Consider the following 20,335-nt stretch of genomic DNA (forward strand, 5'->3'; position numbering starts at 1 on the left):
AGCACCCACTGAACTGTTCGTGCGAGGGATCTAGCTGGAGACTCTGGAGGGGTGGGAGCTGACTTATGGGCGGCAGGATCCTAACTCAAAATACTAATCAGTCTGTTTTTTTGGTGATTCCAGTTCTCTCGTCATTCTCTCAAATGCTCCAAAGGCAGTTTACCCTTCCCTGCTCCACTTCAAAGCACAAACCAGAACTCCTCAAAAGTCCTGAAATGGGAAAATGTGGCTGCGTATTCATGGAGCCCACTCTTCTGACACCAAGGGCTTGATGAATCTGGGTCTGGGGCTCAGGAGTGTGTGGAGGAGAATTCACGGGCAGCTAGGGAGGGTCAAGGGGGACAGCGTCTGGAGCAAGTGACCACGTGAGTCTACTAGAGCTGCCGAGACAAAATACTGGGGGCTTAAACAATAGAAATGTATCTTCTCACTATCCTGGAGGCTGGAAGTCCAAAAACAAGGCATTGGCAGAGTCAGTTACTTCTGGGGTCTCTCTCCTTGGCTTGTGGATGGCTGCCTTCTCTCTGTGTCTTCACATTGGTCTTCCCTCGGCATGTGTCTGTGTCCAAATTTCCTCTTCCTATAAGGACGCTAGTCATATTGGGGTAGGGCCCATCCTAATGACTACATTTATCCTTAATACCTCTTTAAAACTATCTCCAAATACAGTCACACTCTGAGGTACTAGGGGTTAGAACATCCACATGGATTTTGGGAGAAGTTCAGCCCTTAACAGTGCTCAGGGACAATAGGATCTTCCATCTGTCAAGTGGGACTAAGCGCAGGGGTGGAGAGTCGGGGGGTGGGCTCAGGCTTTAAATACCCCAGTGTGTGAAACCCCCTCACCATCAGCCCATCTCTGTGGCCAGCCACCTCATAAACAGATGGTGGGGCTTCACTGCTTTGGGTGGGGATGAAGGGGTTACAGGAAGGAAGACCCTGACCCTGACTCAAATTCAATGGACGCTCTTAGCCAGGGCAGCAGAGGCCACCACCACGTGCCAGTGATTCCAGAGGGCACCAGCTCAGCAGTAGGAAGTAGGTGGCCTGAGTTCAGCTTTCGCTCTGCCCTGACCAGCTAGTGTTCTGGAAAATCTCTTAAGTGCTATGAGCTCTGCTGTTCATCTCTGAAGTTCAAAAGGCAAGCAAACGTGGAATGTGGAGCTAAGCCAAACCCGCTCTTGGGTCCAAAAATGTTAAAAAGATATCAAAAAGACTTGAAGAACAACCTAGACATTTGATCCCTGAATCCAAGGCAACAAAGCCTCTTTGGGGTATCCCAGGAGCCTATCTCTTTGACCTTTCACTGGGGAGAGCAATCTAACCCCAGAAGGGCAGCTTGAGTCAGAAGTGGAGATCATTCACCTTGGCAGTAAGCTCTGCCATGCTTACCACATACCTTGGTTTTGCCATTTGCCAAATACTGCACCTACATCAATGGGTTTTTAAGGAGGATTAAATAAAGATACAGATATACTTGGTTTTACTGGACTCTGCTTTACTGTGCTTTGCAGATACTGCTTTTTTTTTTTTTTTTAATTGAAGGGTTGTGGCAACCCTTTGTCAAGCAAGTCTATCAGCACAATTGTTTCCAATAGCATGTGTTCACTTTGTGTCTCTGTGTCCCATTTTGGTAATTCTTGCAATATTTCAAACTTTTTCATGATTATTTTATCTGTAGTGGTGATCTGTACTGAGTGATCTTTGACATTACTATTGTAATTGTTTTGGGGTACCACAAACTGCACAAATATAAGACAGAGAATTTAATATGTGTATTGTGCATTCTGATTGTTCCATTGCTGTACTAACTGGTCATTCCCCCATATCTCTCTGTCTCTCTCGTTCTCTCTCTCTCTCTCTCTCCTCAGGACTTGCTATTGCCTGAGACACAACAATATTAAAATTAGGCCAATTAATAATTCTACAATGGCCTCTAAGTGTTTAAGTAAAAGGAAGAGCTGCATGTTTCTCACTTTAAATTAAAAGCTAGAAATGATTAAGCCTAGTGAAGAAGCAACAGTTGAAAACTAAGAAGGGTTGAAAGCTAGGTTTCTTATACTAAACAGTTACCCAGGTCATGAATACAAAGAAAAATTTGTTGAAGGAAATCGAAGGTGATATTACAGTGAACACACAATTGATAAGAAAGCAAAATAGTTTTCTTGCTGATACGGCAAAAGTGTTAGCAGTCTGGACAGAAGATCAAAGCAGTGACAACGTTCCCTTAGGCTAAAGCCAAATCCACAGCAAGGCCCTAACTTTCTTCATTCTTTGAAGACAGAGAGAGGCGAGGAAACTGCAGAAGAAAAGTTGGAAGCTAGCAGGGATTGGTTCATGACATTTAAAGAAAGAAGCCATCTCCACAGAGATTGCTGCAAGGTGATTTCTGCAAGGTGAAGCAGAGTCATGAAGCAGAAGCTGCAGCAAGTTATCCAGAAGATCTAGCTACGATAATTGATGAAGGTGGCTACACGAAACGACAGAGTTTTAATATAGACAGAATAGCCTTATACTGGATGAAGATGCCATCTAGGACTTTCATACTAGAAAGATGTCAATGCCTGGCTTCAAAGCTTCAAAGAACAGGCTGAATCTTTTGTTAGGAGATAATGCAGCTGGTAATTGTAAGTTGAAGCCAATGCTCATTTGCCTATTCTGAAAATCCTAAGGTCCTAAGACACTACGCTAAATAGAGTCTGCCTGTTCTCTATCAGTGAAACAACAAAGCCTAGATGACAGCACATGGGTTTACAGCACGGTTTACTGGATATTTTAAGCTTGCTGTTGAGACCTACTGTTCAGAAAAAAAAATTCCTTTGAAAATATTACTGCTAATTGACAATGTACCTCATTACCAAGAACTCTGATGGAGATTTACAGGGGAATAAAGGTTGTTCTTATGCCTGCTCCCCCAACATCCATCCTGCAGCCCAAGGATCCAAGAGTAATTTCAACTTTCAAGTCTTATTATTTAAGAAATACATTTTGTAAGGCTATAGCCACCATAGATAGTGATTCCTCTGATGGATCCAGGCAAAGTAAATGGAAATCTTCTGGAAAGAATTCACCATTCTAGATGCTATTATGAATATTCATGATTCATGGGTGGGGGTCAAAATATCAAATTAAGAGGAGTTTGGAACAAATTAATTCTAATCCTCGTGGATAACTTTGAGGGGTTTAAGACTTCAGTGGAGAAAGTAACAGTGGATGTGGTGGGAATAGCAAGAGAGCTAAAAGTGGAGCCTGAAGATGTGACTGAATTGCTGCAATCTCATGATCAAACTTGAGCAAATGAGGAGCTGCTTCTTATGGATGAGCAAAGAACATGGTTTCTTGAAATGAAATCTCCTGGTGAAGACACTGTGAACACTTGAAATGACAACAAAGGATATGAATATTGCATTAACTTAGTTGACAGCAGTAGCAGAGTATGAGAGGATTACTCCAGTTTTGAAAGAAGTTCTACTGTGGGTAAAAGGCTATCAAACAGCATCGGGAGAATCGCTTGAGCTCCTGGAGGTGGAGGTTACAGTGAGCTGAGATCTCACCATTGCAATACAGCCTGGAAAACAAGAGTGAAACTCCATCTCAAAAAAAAAAAGAAAAAAATGATCACTGTCACCCCAAACCTTGAGTAACTACCACTTTGATGAGTCAGCAGCCATCAATGTCAAGGCAAGACCTCCACAAGCAAAAAGGTTATGACTCCTGCAGGCTCAGACGATTGTTAGCGTTTTTAGCCATAAAGCATGTTTTAATTAATACTATTGCATACTTAGTAGACTACAGCACAGGGTAAACATAACTTTTATATACATTTGGAAACGAAAAAACGTGTGACTGACTTTATTGCAAATTCACGTTATTGCAGTAGTCTGGAACTAAACCCACAGTAGCTCCAAATGCTGCCTGCATGTGAAGTTCTCGAAAAACTGTAACATGTCATGTGGACTAAAGACTGTCACTAACAAACTTCAGTGTTTCAGAAGTGCTGGAAGGCTTCTTACAGACTCTCAAGGAAAACCCACTTGTATAGCAGAATGAGAAAACTGAGGCAGAGAGGCAAAGTGATCAGCCCAAGAGCACATGGTTCATTAGTGGCTGAACTAGGATTAGGACTCATGCCTCCTAACTTCTAGGTGGGCGATCTTTCTGCTACAGAATTATAGCATCATTATCCCTGAACTGTTGAAAGGAGCATAACCTTCACCCCTCCCTCCTTTTCTATCTTCCAGAGCTCTCCCCGCATCCCCCTTGCCCCTGTTTACTAAAAGGAGAGGGTTAACCTGGCCCAGGCTTGAGAAAAAGCTAACTGGTCCTTGCAGCCATGGGCCACCTGACTACTGAGTGGAGCACACACAGCCTGGACTGCCTGCAAGGAACCCCTGGGTCTGGCTGGATTTTGGAAAGTTTGGCAAAGGTTGGGAGTGGGAGCACCGGGGATGTTTGTCAGAGCTAATGAGATCTGCCTCTCCATAGACACCAGGAACTGAATCTACCCTGGCTGTAGACTGCTGGCTTTTCCCAGCAAGAGCCAAATACTGCTGTGGACATTTTCAACACTTTGGAAAGAACAAAAGACCTTAGGCATGTGTGTGATGGTCTGTGTGTGTCCTTTGAGGAGAGGGAGAGAGGAGAGCATTTGAGGTGAAAGAGTATGAGGTGGGAGGAAATGACGCATAGTATAGGCAATGATGCAGTCTCTCTGCATTAGGTGAGGGTCTTTGGAGAGACAGATAGAGACAGAGAGAGAGAGAGAGAGAGAGAGAGAGAGAGAGAGAGAGAGAGAGAGAGGAGTGGGAGAGACCCTCAGGAATGTGGATTGGAGGCTGGCTGGATGCAGAGATTTTGCTGCCAGAACATTTGAAAGCTGGTGGTGGTGTCACTATCTAGTCAACTTCTTTCTGGAGCTTCCGCTCCCAGAAAACAAATTAATAATAAGAGGACGTTTGGGAGGCCAAGGTGGGCGGATCATTTGAGGTCAAAAGTTCAAGACCAGCCTGGCCAACATAGTGAAACCTCATCTCTACTAAAAATACAAAAATTAACCTGGCATGGTGGCACGAACCTGTAATCCCAGCTACTCGGGAGGCTGAAGTGGGAGAATCTCTTGAACCTGGGAGGCAGAGGTTGCAGTGATCCCAGATTGTACCACTGCCCTCCAGCCTGAGAGGGTGACAGATGTCTCAAAATAATAATAATAATATAAGAGGACACTTGCTCAGTGCTCTGTGGATCAGTTTTATCAGGGCCTGATAGCTCCTAGGACAGAGTCTGTTACTGTCAGACACCAGCAGGCTCCTGTGCACAGAGGGCTGGCACTCCGGGATGCACTCCAGGATGCCCGGCTCTGGCAACATTGCTGGTTCAGCCAAACCTGACCAACTGGGAAGTGTCCCAACCTCTTCTGCTTAAAGTTAGTAAATGAGGGAAAATCCACGATGCTGTTTGTGTGGTACAGTAGAACGATGGCTTTACCAGATGAGATGAGATGAGACGCCTGGCTCCTGTCTTGGCTCTGCCACTAACTGACCATAGGATGGCATATAAACCACTTCTCTCTGAATCTAGTTTTCTTGTCTATAAAATGAAGACGATTGATTGGGTGACAATATCAAGGAACACTTTGGCGGCATTAGCCCTGTGCCAGGCTCTGAGCTAAGGGACTTAGAAACATTAACTCATTCAAATTTCTCATGAATCCTATCAAGTAGTCATTGTTTTTAAGTCCATTTTACAGATGAGGTAACTGAGGCAGAGAGGGTTTAAGTAATTTGCATAAGGTGCTGAAACCAGGATTCAAACCCAGATTTGCCTGACTTTGTTCTGAACTGTGGCATTGTATTGGGTCATCTTTAGGATCTGACATTCTAAAATTTCTTTCTGGAAGAGAAAGGCACAGAGGAATGGGAGAGAGGAAAAGGAGGGAGGGCAGAGAATAATTTCTTGTACGGTAAAAATTGGAGGCCTTTTCATTGTGAGAAGAAACGGGTGTGTGTGGGGTAGGGTGTGGAGGTGAGGAGCATATCTTCTCATTGCATATTTTGGCAAACATTTTCTATTTTGCCTTCATGGAGCCTCTCAGCAAGGGTGATTATTGTATTGCGGACAGGCGCAAAAATCACACATGTACCTTTCTTCAAGCCCCTCACCCTCCGTGCGTAATTCTGAAAAAATAAAATTGAAGGTGCTCCAACCATTTGTTTAATTGCCAAAAGAGAGCACCTGGCCCTAAACGCTTACTTTTTCCATGTGTCTTGTTTTCATGCAACTGGCAATAAGAGAGAACCAATGTCTTTAGTGTCTGTCCATGTCAAGGATTCCATTTGTTGGAGTCATTTCCAAAACCACCAGCAATTCTACCCCAGGAAAGTGCCTTTCAGACCAGAAATTGCTACAGCACAGTCAGCAGAGGGCGCAGGCATTGGAGAGGCTTTTCACTTGAATGAGAAATGTGCATCTGTGTGGCAGGGGAGTATGTGTCTGTACCGTAAGCAGGAAAAGCAGCTCATGCCTCAGGTTTGCCGTAAAGCAGGACTGCACGCTAACAACACCATCCTCTTTGCTTGTTACTGAGCCCAAGCTTTGGAAGCAGACAAAGCAAGTCCTGAATTCCTAACTGATGATTGTATGACACTGGGGATGTTCTGGAGCTTCAGATTCCTTCACTACTGGAAGAAAGAATGATTTCCTTGCAGAATGATCTGAAGATTCTATGAGACCATCTTCAAGATGAGTGATCTCTATATATTACACAGCCCAGTGCTTGACACCAAGGAAGCCCTCATTATGGGTAGCCTGGCCAGGTTCCACTTTACGCCATGCACTGCTCTAGTGCTTTAAATGAAATAAGAAATAGGCCCAGAGAGGGAAAGGAATTTGTCCAAGGCCACACAGCAGGTAATCAAAGAACTATGCATGCTGAAGCTCAGGAAGTCTCTCTATAAAGTCTGTAATCTTGGCTGGGCGAAGTGGCTCACATCTGCAATCCCAGCACTTTGGGAGGCTGAGGCCGGTGGATTGCTTGAGTTCAGGAGTTGGAAACCAGCCTGGACAACATGGCAAAACTCTGTCTACTAAAAATACAAAAATTAACCCGGCATAGTGTCATGCACCTGTAGTCCCAGCTACTCAGGAGGCCGAAGCATGAGAGTCGCTTGAACCTGGGAGTTGGAGGTTGCAGTGAGGTAAGATTGTGCCACTGCACTCCAGCCTGGGCAACAGAATGAGACTGTGCCTCAAAAGAATCTGTGATCTTCACCAGAACTCTCAGCTGCCAAGTATAGTATATATAGATGTTATTGTGTATATCAACAGACTGAAATACATTCTGAAGGTCATTCACCCTGACGTGTATTTAATTGTTCAGGACAGTCGTTGAAGCTTCCATCTGTCCTCACTTCTTACTCTGTGATCAGGGACGCAACCACTGAAAGCATACAAAATATAAACACTCTCTGACTCTTAGGTTCTTTACCTGCAAAATGGCATCATTAGGAAAATTAAAGGCATATGTGGAAATGCATGACATACAGTAAAAGCTGAATAAATAAGTAACATTTTATTATAAGAAGAGAGAGCATACCTTGGCAAATACGTCATAAACCTAATTCCTTAGTCTAATTCCTCTGTTAGTCTCCATGAGTTTTCTACAGTGACAGGAGCCTCCCTCTGCAGTGGTCCTTTCTTTTTTATTTATTTATTTTTAATTTTTATTTATTTATTTATTTATTTATTTGAAATGCAGTCTTGCTCTGTTGCCAGACTGGAGTGCAATGGCACAATCTCAGCTCGCTGCAACCTCCACCTCCTGGGTTACAGGGGTTCTCCTGCCGCAGCCTGCCGAGTCCCTGCGAGTAGCTGGGACTACAGGCATGTGCCACCACGCCCAGCTAATTCTTGTATTTTTAGTAGAGACGAGGGTTTACTATGTTGGCCAGGATGGTCTCCATCTCTTGACCTCGTGATCCGCCTGCCTTGGCCTCCCAAAGTGCTGGGACTACAGGTGTGAGCCACTGTGCCCGGCCCAAGGCTCCTTTCTTGAATGTTTGAATTCCTGTACCAGGACTGTCAGACTTTCTGAATCAGTTTCCATCCTGGACCTTCCTCAAGGAGCCCTCAGGGAAGGATTTAGGCTGTGGCAAAGTAGGGTAAAGGCAGAACTTTCATCTCAGGTTCTTATTTAAAGTGAATTTGTCTCCATTCCTAAAGACTCTAGTCTTGTTCCCAGCCCATTAAGTGCTCTGGAAACCTACAGAAGGAAAACACATATTAAAGATGCAATTAAAATTACGTCTGTTCCAAGACACAGAGGCACTCGTCTGATCTTCCTTTCAGGTTTAACAAGCTTCTTTTATAGGAGAGCCTCCAAATGAAACCCCGTGACTGATGTCTTGGCAAACACCACTAATTCATTCACAGAAAAATCTGGATGCTTAGTTTTATTTATTCTATTTCAGAAACAAAAAGTCTGAGGCCTCAAGAGGACTCTTCCTCAAAAGGGCAAGACACAAGTAGAGGAATCTCAGAGTTCATAGCCCAGGCAAGAAATAGTGATGGCTTAGAACAGAGTGGGGATGGTGGGCAAGGAAAGACGTGGTGGGCTGAGGTTTGTTTTGGAAATAGAACCCACAGGACAGGCTAGCAGATTAGACCGGGATGAAGGAAAGGAAGAATCAGAGATGACTCCTGGATTTGTCTCACTGGCACACTTAGTCTTGTGTGAAATGCCGCAAGTTCAAGGTGATTTCTGCGTAGGATATTGTTTGTGATAAAAACCTTAGAAACAGCCAACAATAAGAGATGGCTAAATAATATGTCTCTGCAGGTTAAAACAATGAAAAAGCTCCAAGGAAAAACCTATAGATCATATCGGCGACTTGAAAACTTTAGAACAGTATGTATGGTATGCTATCATTTATATGAAATACAAGGTAAAAGCCCCATTTGCTTATATAGGAATAGGATGTCACTGGAAAGATATACCAAGAAGTTAGTAGCGTTAGGTACTTTTGGGGAAAAGTGGGTGGGTGAGGGTAGGGTGAGAAGGAAGTTTATTGTCTCCTATTTTGTACTCTCCGAATTGTGAGCCCTGTGACTATGTTGCTTTATTAGTTTTCTATTACTGCTATAACAAATGATCACAAATGTAGTGGCTTAAAGCTGTGCAAATTTATTATTTTACAGCTCTGTAGGGTAGAAGCTCGACACAGGTCTCACTGCGCTAAAATAAAGGGACTGGTGAGCTGCATTCCTTTCTGGAGGCTGGAGGGGAGACTGTTTCTTGGCCGTTTCTAGTTTCTAGAGGCTGCCTGCAGGCTTTGGCTCACGGCCCCAACCTCTGCCTTCACAGTCAGTAGAGTCACGTGTCTCTGACTCTTCTCCCAAATTCACGTCTCCCTCTGACCACAGAGGGGAAAGGTTACCCACTCTTAAAGATCCCTGTGTCTAGTTTCAGTCCACCCAGATAATCCAAGATAACTCACCTTGAGGGTCTTAATTTAATTACATTTGCAGAGTCCTTTATGCCATGTAAAATCACATATTAACAGATTCTAGGAATTAGATATGAGCATGTTTGGAGGCCATTATTTTGCCTACCACAATTACTCATTCAAAAACGATTTAAAATACAATGAAAAAATAGTGACTTCTCAGCTTTTTGGTTTGAGCCATTAGGTGGATAGTTTACAGAGTACAGCAATTGAGACAGCATGAACAGATTGGAGGAAGCAGAGAGGAGAGGCCCATTTGGGCTTCTCAACTTTGAGATGCCGGCAGACTTTTCAGCGGTGATATCAGCTTGACTCTTGAATGTGTGGGTCTGGTGATCATAATGCTTGTTAGCATTGGAGATATTAATCTGGGAGATATCAGTGTATAGAAAGTGGTCAGAGCCATGAAACTGGGCAAGATCACCCAGGGAGAGTTTGTGGATGAAGCAGAAGCCCCAGGACTGTGCTCCGAAGCCTGCAGGTAGGTGAAGGAGGAAGAGGGAGCCAAGGAGGCCAAGAAGGAGCACGAGTGGGGATGCAATAAAACCCCATGACCTCCTCCAGGAGGCTTCCCCGCGCAGCCTGGATCTGAAGAGCCTCCATCCTACTCCTTGGTTGCCTCTATCACACCCCCTTGTTCATTTTGTTTATGGGATGATCATAGCCTATAATTCTCTTGTTTTATTTCTTTGCTGATTGCCTGTCGTTCCCCACGGTATTGTTAAGTGTCATGATGGCAGAGCTTCACCTGTCTTGTTCATTGCTGTATCCCCAGCACCTAGTCCAATGCCTGGCTCAGAGTAGGCACTCAATAAATGTTTGTTGAATGAATGAGTGAATGAATGGATGGACGAAAACAACTTTAATTCCTCTACCCTCAATCCATAAACAAAGAACATGGCGCTAAAATTTAAAAGTTAAGGGAGAAAAAAAGTGCAGCTGTCTTATGTCCTCCACTGACTGTCCCTCATGTTAGGCCTGCATAGGAATTGTCTACTGAAAGCACTGGGAAGAGACCTCTGCTCCACCTGTGCCACCTTGCTTGAAATGCTACCATTGTCTGGTCATTCCCTGGAGTGAGGCATCATTCTCTTAGCACAGTGCCCACTAGCCAGGAAGCACCCAATACATTTGAGCTCTTCCTTTTTAAAATTATTAATCAGTCTTTAAAAATGCAAATATCCCTGGGAAAGATGGCCCACAAAGTCACTAACTTCTTAGTATGAATTCATGTCTCAGCAGAAATTGCTCAGGAAGAACCTCATTCTTCCTTAAACTGATTGTTTCCCCCACCAGCAGCACATGGCTTCATTTTTGCATTAACTGAGATGAGTCTACAGGGGTGGGATTGCATAAAGGGGAAAAGGGCTTTTCAGAAAATGCTAGGAAATCTAAAGCAAACCTCAATTTCTGGTTTTGCTGAGGCTTATGCCTGCGCAGCATGAAGGCTGCTCTGCAAGCCACATCAGCCACTGGCTTTTCATTGCGGGGTGGTGTGAGTCTCCCTGTGAGCTGAGCCAGGCAGTAGAGGAAATGAAGAGGAGGCTCTCAAGGGAGGGCCAAGGGAAAGAGACAGGGCAGGGTGGGTGCAGCTGGCAGTGAGAGACGATGCCTTTTCAACGTGGATGGCTACTCCCGCTGCCGCTGCTGCTCCAGGAGACAGGTAAACATTCTGTGCAGGGTTGAGACTTCTCTTTCAGTTTCTTTCCTACTTGTCTGGAATTTGGGCTGACACAGTATAAAGTGGACACTCGGTAGCCTAAAGGGATTAGAAAGCAAGACGCCCCCCCTTCCCTTGAACTGTTTTCTAGGGTGCTGGATGTCCCAAAGCGCCAAATCAATGACATCATCTGACAATTGCTTGTGTTAACCATGGGAAGGAATATTGTGGTGGGGGTATGCCTAAGGCTTATAGGAAAAGGCTTGAGCTGTAGGTTACCTTATGATAAGCAGTGTGGGAACCTACAGGCAAATGTATGCTGTTGAATGAATGTTCTCCATCTGTTCTAGATACCAACCTAGAAACTGAGTCCCTTGTGGACAAACCCATGCTCTAATCTAGACTTTTTGCTCCCCAACACCCAGCACAGTGGATGAATGTGGGGATTTGCCTATACGTCTACACCTGTGCCGTCCAGGATGGTGAGCACTTGAAGTGTACTCCAAGTGTAAAATACACCCCAATTTTGAAGACTCAGTAGGAAAAAAGAACAAAAAATACTAATAATTTTTATATGAAAACAAATTGATATAATAGCATTTTGATATATTGGGTTAAATAAAATGTACTGTTAAGATTACTGGCCGGGCTGGGTGGCTCTCGCCTATAATATCAGCACCTTGGGAGGCTGAGGCAGGCAGATCACTTGAGATCAGGAGTTGGACACCAGCCTAGCCAACATGGTGAAACCCTGTCTCTACTAAAAATATAAAAATTAGCCGGGCGTGAGGGCTTGTGCCTATAATCCCAGCTACCTGAGAGGCTGAGGCAGGAGAACTGCTTGAGCCTGGGAGACGGATGTTGCAGTGAGCCGAGATTGCGCAACTGAAACCCAACCGGGGAAAAAAAGCAAAACCCTTTTAAAAAAAAAAAAAAAAAAAAAAAAATACTGCTACATGATTTCTTTTATTTCTTAGGTGTGGCTACTAGAACATTTTAAATTACACATGTAGCTTGCGTTATGTTTCTGTTGAACATCTCTGGTTTATATTGTGCTGGCCTCCCCTCTCTCATCCTTTCTTGCTCCCTTTAACCTCTAATCAGACTAAAGATGCCCTCCTTGCTGGACACCTAAAGCGCTCAGAATCTTTTATTGGCCAGACTAAGATTTCCTGGGTATTTTGTATTTGTCCAATCACTGATTATACCTTTGCAAATGTGTAGCTCATGTCATTTAAGCCTTCCCTGTAATTGTACTCTTTGTTCTAAGGTAAAAACAATCCAGCCTTATAATCCCAGGATTTTGGGAGGCCGAGGCAGGTGGATCACCTGGAGTCAGGAGTTCGAGACCAGCCTGGCCAAGATGGCGAAACTTTGTCTCTACTAAAAATACAAACATTAGCTGGGTGTGGTGGTACATGCCTATAGTCCTAGCTACTTGGGAGGCTGAGGCAGGAGAATTGCTGGAACCTGGGAGGTGGAGGTTGCAGTGAGCCGAAATCAAGCCATGGCACTCCAGCCTGGGTGACTGAGTGAGACTTCATCTCAAAAACAAAAACAAAAACAAAACATAAAAAAAAAAGAAGAAAGAAAAGAAAAAAAGAACTTGAGGCAGCAGCAAGTAGGAGGGGTCTAACTGTAACTGAGCACCGAAGCTACCAGCTTTACAAATGTTATCTTCTTTAAACTTAGTTTCATTTGGTTAGGTAGGCATTGTTTTCTCTAATTTTTTCCGATAAAGAAACTGAGACTCAAGGGCTCTGATAACTGCCCCAAATTGTCCACCTAGTAAGAGGCACAGGGTCAGGACTTGAACCCAGGTGCACTTGACTCAAAGGGCAAGATTTTCCCCCACCAGTAGCACGTGGCTTCATATTTTGCATAATTTGAGATGCATTCTACAGGGGTCCCCCCACTCATTTGTGTGTTCTATTATACCTGCCTATGGAAGTGGCTCATTAAGGACACCCTGTATGATTTATTCTTCATCACGGATTTCTAGGTGCAAGGAACAAGTCCATCCAGGTCTTGGAGCACCTGGGCAGATTCTAGTGCTGGCATGGTCCCTAATTTACTAAGTGCCTAGGACAGATAGCTTCTCATCCCTATAAAACAAAGAGAACCTTTACAGTTTGTGATCCTAAGCCTGCTGGGTGGGGAAAGCAGAAATTGAATTAGGCTGCCTTTGTCATTTTTCGTTTGTTTTAGAGATAAGGTCTCACTGTTGCCCAGGCTGGAGTGCCGTGTCTATCTATAGGCATGATCATAGCTCGCTGCAGCCTCCAGCTCCTGGGTCAAGCAAGCATCCCACATCAGCCTCTCAAGCAGCTGGGACTACAGGTGTTCACCACCGCACTTGGCTGTTCTTGTAGCTTAATCCCTAATGGGCTGCATCTGGAATTAGAGGAATTTTTTCCTAAACAAGAATTAAAAAAAAAAAAAAAATCCGAGAGCCTATTATTTCTTCATGTCAAAAATTTCTGTTGAATGTGCTGAACATTAAATTCCAGGCAAGTGAGTTCATGTTGCGTGGGTGGTCGGAAAACCTCAAGTTCATTTTCAAGGATTAGGGGGCTTTTGATGGCTACCCACTCAGCAGGCAGTTTCCAGAGTGGCTTCACGCTGGTGCCTGTCTCAGGAATTGTGATCTGGTATCATTGCTCTAATAGCTAGAAATCCTCATTATCTGTTTAGTGGATCGGAGAGGAGAGCCAGATCCTTTAATCAGCCTGCTTATTAATCCTTCCTGAAAAGCCATGTTATTAGAGCAGCATCAAAGCTGAGACGCCCTTAGGAGCTCCCTCTTTAAGACTCTGACAGCCTCTTCCCTTTTCAAAACTGGATGTAAAGCATGAATAGAGTTCAGCCTGGGGCTTTTCCCAACTGTGCTGATTAGTCCAAAGGAAGTGAAGCCGCCATGTCCACCCACAGCCCCGCCCAACTCAGGCCTTACCCAAATTTCTTTATTCAATGCCTGCTGATTGCTGCTAAGAAGGCCTATGAAGATTAATTTTCCAAATGAGTTGCCATTTCTTGTTCCAAATCCTTGGAGGGTAAATTTAAGCATCTCGCAGTAGTTAGGTCTTCTAAATAGATTTCGGGCTGAATAGTGATTTTTATCTGTTCAGCTAGGCTGAGCCATACATTAATTCACTTCGTCTTTGAGCCTTGATGTTCAAAAAAAAAAAAAAAAAAAACGGTGAGGGAATACATCCTTTATCTACTTCTCTTTGAAATTTTGTTCTGGGGTTTGAAGATAGATTGGGGAAAAGGGGCAGAAACAATTGTTAGTAAGGCCTTGAGAACCTATTTCTTAGGCGTGTCTATTACCAGCAAGAGCCTGCCCGTTGTTCCATGCATCCCCAACTACTCCTAACACTGTGTGACCGTAAATAAAAGGAGGAAAAACATTTTATATGAACAAGGGCCTGATTGAGTTATTTCTGGAAAACAACCTCTCCAAGATCTCTCAACATGTCAGCAACGGAGATTGTCAAGGCATCTATGTGATCTTTAAATACATTTGTTTCCTGTAAAAATCCATACAAAAAGACCAACGGAGGGTAACCTACCCTTGAGCAGCTTAAACGGGAAGAATAACATAAAGATGTTTTTCCATAATTGCTGAAGCTTGTTATTTATTCCTCCCCTAATCCCCAAATCCACGACCTTAGAAAACAGGAGCTATGTCTGAAAAGACAAAGCAAAAATGACCTAAATCCTGAAAAAGTTGTAAGGACAAAGCTATCACCCTAGGGAACGCTGTGACACTTTTAGAAACTGCTGAGGGAAATTTACATAAACTTGTAATTAGGCTGAGAGTCTTTCAAAGCAGGGAGTACATAGTAGGCGCTCGATCAATGCGGAATAAACCCGAAGTGGTGAGGAGCCAACTGTTTGCTGACTGGCCATTCTTGCTGGGCCCTGTCGCCTGCTCCTGAAACTGCTGCAAGGGTTCTGCCCCCACAGAAGCACACAAGTGCCCATTCTGTGGTGGGAAAGCCAAAGGCCCCTTCTTCGGCTTTGCCCGTGTTGGCTGCAGGGCTTGAAATCCTAAGGGATCCAGAGTGGGAGAGCAGGCCAGGGTGTGCTGGGTCTGCAGTGAAGATGAGGAAGGGGATGGAGAAGGCAGGTGGGGAGAGGGCAGTTCCTGGGAGGGTGCACACTTTCACTGCCCCTAAAGGCACACAAGCCCTGGGTAGGAGGCTTCTGGGGGAAACGGCAGGTGCTGGACACTCCTCCTCCCTCTGGGTGGTCCAGCGAGTTATTCCTGAAAGTGGACACACACACACACACACACACACACACACACACACACACACACCCAAGGCAAACAGCCTGGAATGTCTGACGAGTGATGGAAAGCAGGTCGGAGAAGCGAATGAAGGGTGTGAGGATCTGCTCTCACTTGCTCTCTTTCCCTTACATCCCTCCCTTTTACTTTACCTGTGGTTAACCTCTATTCCGCAAGAGGCTTTGATTTTCAAAATGAGCTACGTATAAACTGACTCCAACAAGACTGAGGTGCTGAGTGCAGCAGATTAAGAGGACATTTACTGAGATGGGTTTCTATTTTAACACCCATCTCCGTAAATGTCAAGATAGTCTAACCCTTGCTCATCATATATCAAAACAGATCCATTGCAGAAAAAAAAAAGGCTAATTGCAATGCTTCTTCGTTGACCTACATTGAAAGTAGCAGGCATTACTAGAAAGAGATCGGAGTGGCAAGATAAATTATGAGCTCTGTTAGGTGCAAGAAGAGATGCTCTGTAAACAGAAAAAGAAAAGATAAGAAAAACTCTAAGGGTTGTAAAAAGAAGTTTCACTGTCACAAGAATTTTGATCCCCCAGGTGCTGCATTCACAGGCAACTTCCATTGTTCCCAGGCTGCCTCTGGCAATTCCTTTCTTCTCTCAACACTTCTTTTGAAAAACTAGCTTCACTTTTCAAACTTGTTTTCTCAGTACCAGCAGAGCTTAGCATTTTCAACTCAGTCTCCTCCCTCTCCTAATTCCCTTTTTCTCCTTTCTTACTGGACCACGTCCTCTCTTCGGTTTTCAACCTCTGGGAGGCAAACACTCCCAGGGGAGGCCAGTTCTCTCTGCAGCCTGCTCTTTTTAAAATCTTTTCTCTCCTCTCATCTTTCTCTCTTTTAGCACGATATATAGTCACTGTAGAAAAATTAGAAAACAGGCCAGGTGCGGTAGCTCATGCCTGTAATCCCAACACTTTGGGAGGTCGGAGGATTGTTTCAGCCAGGGAGTTTGAGGTCAGCCTGGGCAACATAAAAATTTTTGTTGTCTCTATTTTTATAATAAAATTAAATTTAAAAAAATTAGGAAATGCTGAGGTATAATAATAAAGAATATTAAAACCACCAGAAATCTCAGTGACAATTATACCCAGAGATAATTACTACTCTCATTTTTGGTATTTTTCTCATGATGTAGACATGGAAATATGGCCATACTGTATTGTTAAGTGGGGAAAGAGTGGACAGCAGACACTAGCAAGCACACATCCACACAGCATGTTTATCTTGATGGAGTATATTTGACATTCTGTTGGGTCATCTGCCTTTTGTTGACCCAACGATATGGTGTTAACATCTTTTTTTTTTTTTTTTTAACCAGTTGTTAAATGACCTTTATTGAAATATTTTCCTTTTCCTTTGTGCTTCTTAACTAGCTGGGCATTCCACAGCACCAATGTTGATGTCATCTATGATGTCGTGAGGGTGGCGGCCATCAACATCACAGCCCACAGACTGGGCAGTCCCCAGGATCTCTTTAATGGTTCCAGAGAGTTCTCTGGCTAAAGATTGGTGCCACATCTGTCGAGCAATGTTGACAATCTCATCAAAAGTGATATTCCCGCTGTGTTTAATGTTTTTCTGTTTCTTCCTGTCTCTTGGTGGTTCCTTAAGGGCTTTGATGATCAGGGCAGAGGCAGAGGGCACCACCTCAATCTGGGCCTGTCTGTTCTGAATGGTCAGTTTCACTGTAATCCTCAGGCCCTTCCAGTCACCTGTTGCCTTGGCAATGTCATCACCAACCTTTTTTGGAGACAGACCCAGGGGGCCGATCTTGGGGGAAAGCGCAGAAGTGGCACCGACTTCACCCCTAGTGCACCTCAGGTATATGACTTTGATCTCGTTGGGGTCGAACTTCGGCGGCATGGTGGAGGCGGCTGGTGTCGGATGAACCCGGATTCGGGACGACCGAAGAAAGTTGCACCTTGGCCTCCTCCTCCGAGCCGAAAGCCGAAAGTGGTGTTAACGTCTTTTCTTGTCAAGAAGTTTGTTTTCACAGTTACTTTAATGGCTAAATTGTATTCCATCTCATGGAGGTCCTACAATTTACACAACCAGCCCCCATTGCTGGGTATCAAGGTTGTTTCTCAATTGCTGCTGTTGTAAATGACACTGTAGTCCCGTGCTTTACCCCAGGGTCTTTGCACACATTTTCTTAATAATGTCATTGGGATTAATTCCTCTAAGTCGAGGTGCTGAGTCAAAGAAGTTGCTGGGTTTCTTTTTTTGAGTTGGAGTTTTGCTCTGTTGCCCAGGCTGGAGTGAAATGGCATGATCTTGGCTCACAGCAACCTCTGCCTCCTAGGTTCGAGCTGTTCTCCTGCCTCAGCCTCCAGAGTTGCTGAGATTACAGGCACCCAGCACATTTTTGTATTTTTAGTAGACACGAGGTTTCACCATGTTGGCCAGGCAGGTCTCAAACGCAAGTAATGCATGTGCCTCGGCCTCCTAAAGTGCTAGGAGTACAGGGGTGAGCCACTGAAAGGGGAGACTCCCTCCCGATCTCCCTCCTCACAGGCCTCCATCTCCTCCTTCCAGATGAGAAGGAGGGTAAAAAGAGATAAAACACCAAAGAGCTCGAGTCCATGGTCAGGCAATTTGCTGATGCCACTGACCAGGCCATAAAGAGGCCCAAGGACTGGGAAAATGACTCCCTTTTTGGCTCCCAGCATCTCTGCTATCTACAAGCCTTGAAAGAGTTGCAAAGAATGTATCACTACTGGCCAGAGTTTGGCACTGGGTCACGTCCTCCACGTTTGCACAACCCAGCCTCTCTCCTGAAAATACCTCTGCCAACTAATAATTTACTGACTTTGTTTTGCTTCTCTAAGAGCCCTCCCCTGCCTGTTTCTGCTTACACTGCATATGAACTAGCAAATCAATAAAGCCAAAGGTTGTGAGGTCAAACATCCAGACAATGGACAACAACACAGTTTCATCTCTGCACTCCCTTTAGAGTTGTAAGCCCTTTAAAAGGGAAAGAAGCTGCTTCTCGGGGAGCTTGGTGGACAAGGTGTTAGCCTCCTACAACTGCCGGCTGAATGCCAAATAAAAAGTTACTTCTTTTCTCAATTCGGTGTTCAAGAGGTTTGTTCCCCACCTCTCCTGCTATGCCACCGTGCCTGGCCTTCATTGCTTTTTGATACCCACCACCAAATTGCCCTTCAGAGAGATGGTAACAATTTGCCTTCTTGCTAGAAAGGGTCTGTCTGCAGAACCTTCGCTGGGCTGAGCATTTAATTATTTTTTAAAAATATTTTCAAATTTTTTAAATTTCTTTGGTTATTAGAGTTGGAACTTCTTTAAAGAGATCGATATATTTGGCCATGTGCATGTGTCTTTCTTTCAATAAGAGCACTACAGAGCATCAGTTAGGTGCAGAGACTGGGCAGTCCACCTGGCTGCAAGGACAGGAGACACGGCTCCTCCCTGAAGGAGTGACAGTCTAGGAAGGAAGGCAGACTGCAGGCGAGGTAACAGATGACAGCTCTGTATGAGGAATGCTACGATTGCCAATGCTGTGTGGGAGCCTCTCGCAGCCCTCCCGTGAAGGAGGGGGATGTAGAGGGGGGGAGCAGAGTGTGCACAGGCAAGAATGAGCCTGGGGCACTGAGAAACTACAAGAAGCCCAGGCTGGCTGCAGCATAAAGTGTAGGAGAGCACCGATGGGAAGTGGGCAGGACTCAGATCATGCCAGGCCTCTCATGCCTGGGTAGGCTTTGGACTCTATCCCGGGTGACTGGGAGATGTCAGACACTGTCAGGTGGATTCACGCACAGTAATCACATGCACGAGGTAATGCACATAGAAGAGAACAGATGCTTTGCTAGCTGTCCTCTTGCCTCAGTCACTGTTTTTTTTTTTTTTTTTTTTTGGATGGAGCCTTGCTCTGTCACCCAGGCTGGAGTGCAGTGGCACAGTCTCGGCTCACTGCAACCTCCTCCCCCTGGGTTCAAGGTATTCTCCGGCCTCAGCCTCCCAAGTAGCTGGGACTATAGGCACGTGCCATCACATCCAGCTAATTTTTTGTATTTTTAGTAGAGAGGGGTTTCACCATGTTAGCCAGGATGGTCTCAATCCCCTGATCTCGTGATCCAACCGACTCGGCCTCCCAAAGTGCTTGAATTATAGGCATGAGCCACTGTGCCCAGCTCACCCCAGTCACTTTTTAACAAATCACTAAAAGATGCTGGGTTCCTATTGGCCCCTACAGCACTTGTGTGGGATAAGGAAGGGGTGCCCTTCTCAAGTAAAATCTTTTCAAGTTAGTGAATTATGTACTTCTCAGTTATAATGAAACAAACACAAGTTGATTCTATATGAATTATATACATAAAATTATTAAATCCAAGATAATAGACAATTCGTGTTTTTAGTCATAATACTCAGGATTTAAAAGTCTCTGGGATGTAACAATTCACCATAAGATAGTTTTAGTCATAACATAATTTTAATGGAAACAACATTTTCCGTGACAATTTTAAAGCCTGCTTGTTCCAGTAACTTTTTTTTTTTTTTTGAGATGGAGTCTCACTCTGTTGTCCAGGCTGGAGTGCAGCGTTCAATCTTGGCTCACTGCAACCTCTGCTTCTCAGGTTCAAGTGATTCTCCTGCCTCAGCCTCCTTAGTAGCTCGGATTACAGGTGTGGGATGTCATACCCTACTAATTTTTGTATTTTTTAGTAGAGATGGGGTTTTACCATGTTGGCCAGGCTGGTCTTGAACTTCTGACCTCAGGTGATCTGCCCCCCCACCACCCCCCAGCCTCCCAAAGTGCTGGGATTACAGGCATGAGCCACCACACTTGGCTCAACATCTTATTTTCTATAAAAATGGTCACTAGAATTGATAGTCTTTCTT

The 20,335-nt window shown here is 44.5% G+C and overlaps 1 protein-coding gene across 1 annotated transcript; it reads right to left on the reverse strand.

The window, feature by feature from the left end:
* Positions 1-16,777: 16,777 nt before the first annotated feature.
* LOC108302072 (60S ribosomal protein L12-like) lies at positions 16,778-17,422 on the reverse strand. Its single transcript, XM_037737371.1, has one exon. The coding sequence runs from the start codon at positions 17,339-17,341 to the stop codon at positions 16,844-16,846; it is 498 nt and encodes a 165-aa protein (XP_037593299.1). The 5' UTR covers positions 17,342-17,422; the 3' UTR covers positions 16,778-16,843.
* Between the last annotated feature and the right edge of the window lie 2,913 nt (positions 17,423-20,335).

This window comes from Cebus imitator, unplaced genomic scaffold, assembly GCF_001604975.1.
Source record: "Cebus imitator isolate Cc_AM_T3 unplaced genomic scaffold, Cebus_imitator-1.0 Scaffold38, whole genome shotgun sequence".
NCBI classification, from domain to species: domain Eukaryota; kingdom Metazoa; phylum Chordata; class Mammalia; order Primates; family Cebidae; genus Cebus; species Cebus imitator.